Source organism: Apis dorsata, unplaced genomic scaffold, assembly GCF_000469605.1.
Source record: "Apis dorsata unplaced genomic scaffold, Apis dorsata 1.3 scaffold_98, whole genome shotgun sequence".
NCBI lineage: Eukaryota > Metazoa > Arthropoda > Insecta > Hymenoptera > Apidae > Apis > Apis dorsata.
The window spans coordinates 716383-717097 of NW_006263396.1; the positions used below are offsets into that span (position 1 = coordinate 716383).

Sequence of the window (715 nt, forward strand, 5' to 3'; positions counted from 1 at the left end):
AATTCGGCCACTCGTTTGATGAAATGATGAGTAGAATAACGCGTGTGTCGCTTTTTCGAGTCATGCGAGAGGATTTTATATGTATATATATATAGAATATTATTAAAAGTTTCACGAGGATGCACGATATCATTAGGTTTAATTTTAATTCATCGTGCATTTGTGTAATATTATATTAGTTTAAATTGTGATATATATATATATTAATCGAACTCTGTATAGTATAATATTGTTAAGGCATTGAAAACAAATGAGATCTTTAGTAAAAGCTGAGTGTCCGTGGTGTATGTTTAGTCGTGGGGGTGGTCTTCAGCAGAGGGTGACGCAAGCTGCGACGCAGGCCGCTGCTAATGCCGCCGTGAACGAGCTGATGGATGCATTCAAGATCAAGTAAATAGACTCTTGTTGTCTCATAATCCTATTTTTTTTATATATATACATACATACATACATATATATATATATATATATAAACACACATATATATATATGCGAGATATTTGCCCTTTTTAACTACTGATGATAAATTATTATGGGTAATCTTGTTTAAGTTGCGCTACGTAGATTGGTAGACTGTTCAGGGTTGAGAATGAAAACTAATTCGATGTCTCACTGTTTTTTGATAGAGTGTTCCTCCGATAACAATGTTTGAGCGTTATAACCAGCTATGTTTTTTATTTTTTTTTTTTTTTTTTTTTTTTTTTTTTTTTTCCCC

At 32.2% G+C, this 715-nt stretch overlaps 1 protein-coding gene across 1 annotated transcript in view; it reads left to right on the top strand.

Annotated features, from left to right (window-relative positions):
• Positions 1-596, top strand: part of LOC102679612 (dynamin) — a 13126-nt gene extending 12530 nt beyond the window's left edge. Inside the window, exon 15 of the mRNA XM_006612033.2 lies at positions 295-596. Within this exon, the coding sequence (XP_006612096.1) occupies positions 295-394 (100 nt within the window). The 3' untranslated portion in view covers positions 395-596. The remainder of the gene's footprint in view (positions 1-294) is intronic.
• The last annotated feature ends 119 nt before the right edge of the window (positions 597-715 follow it).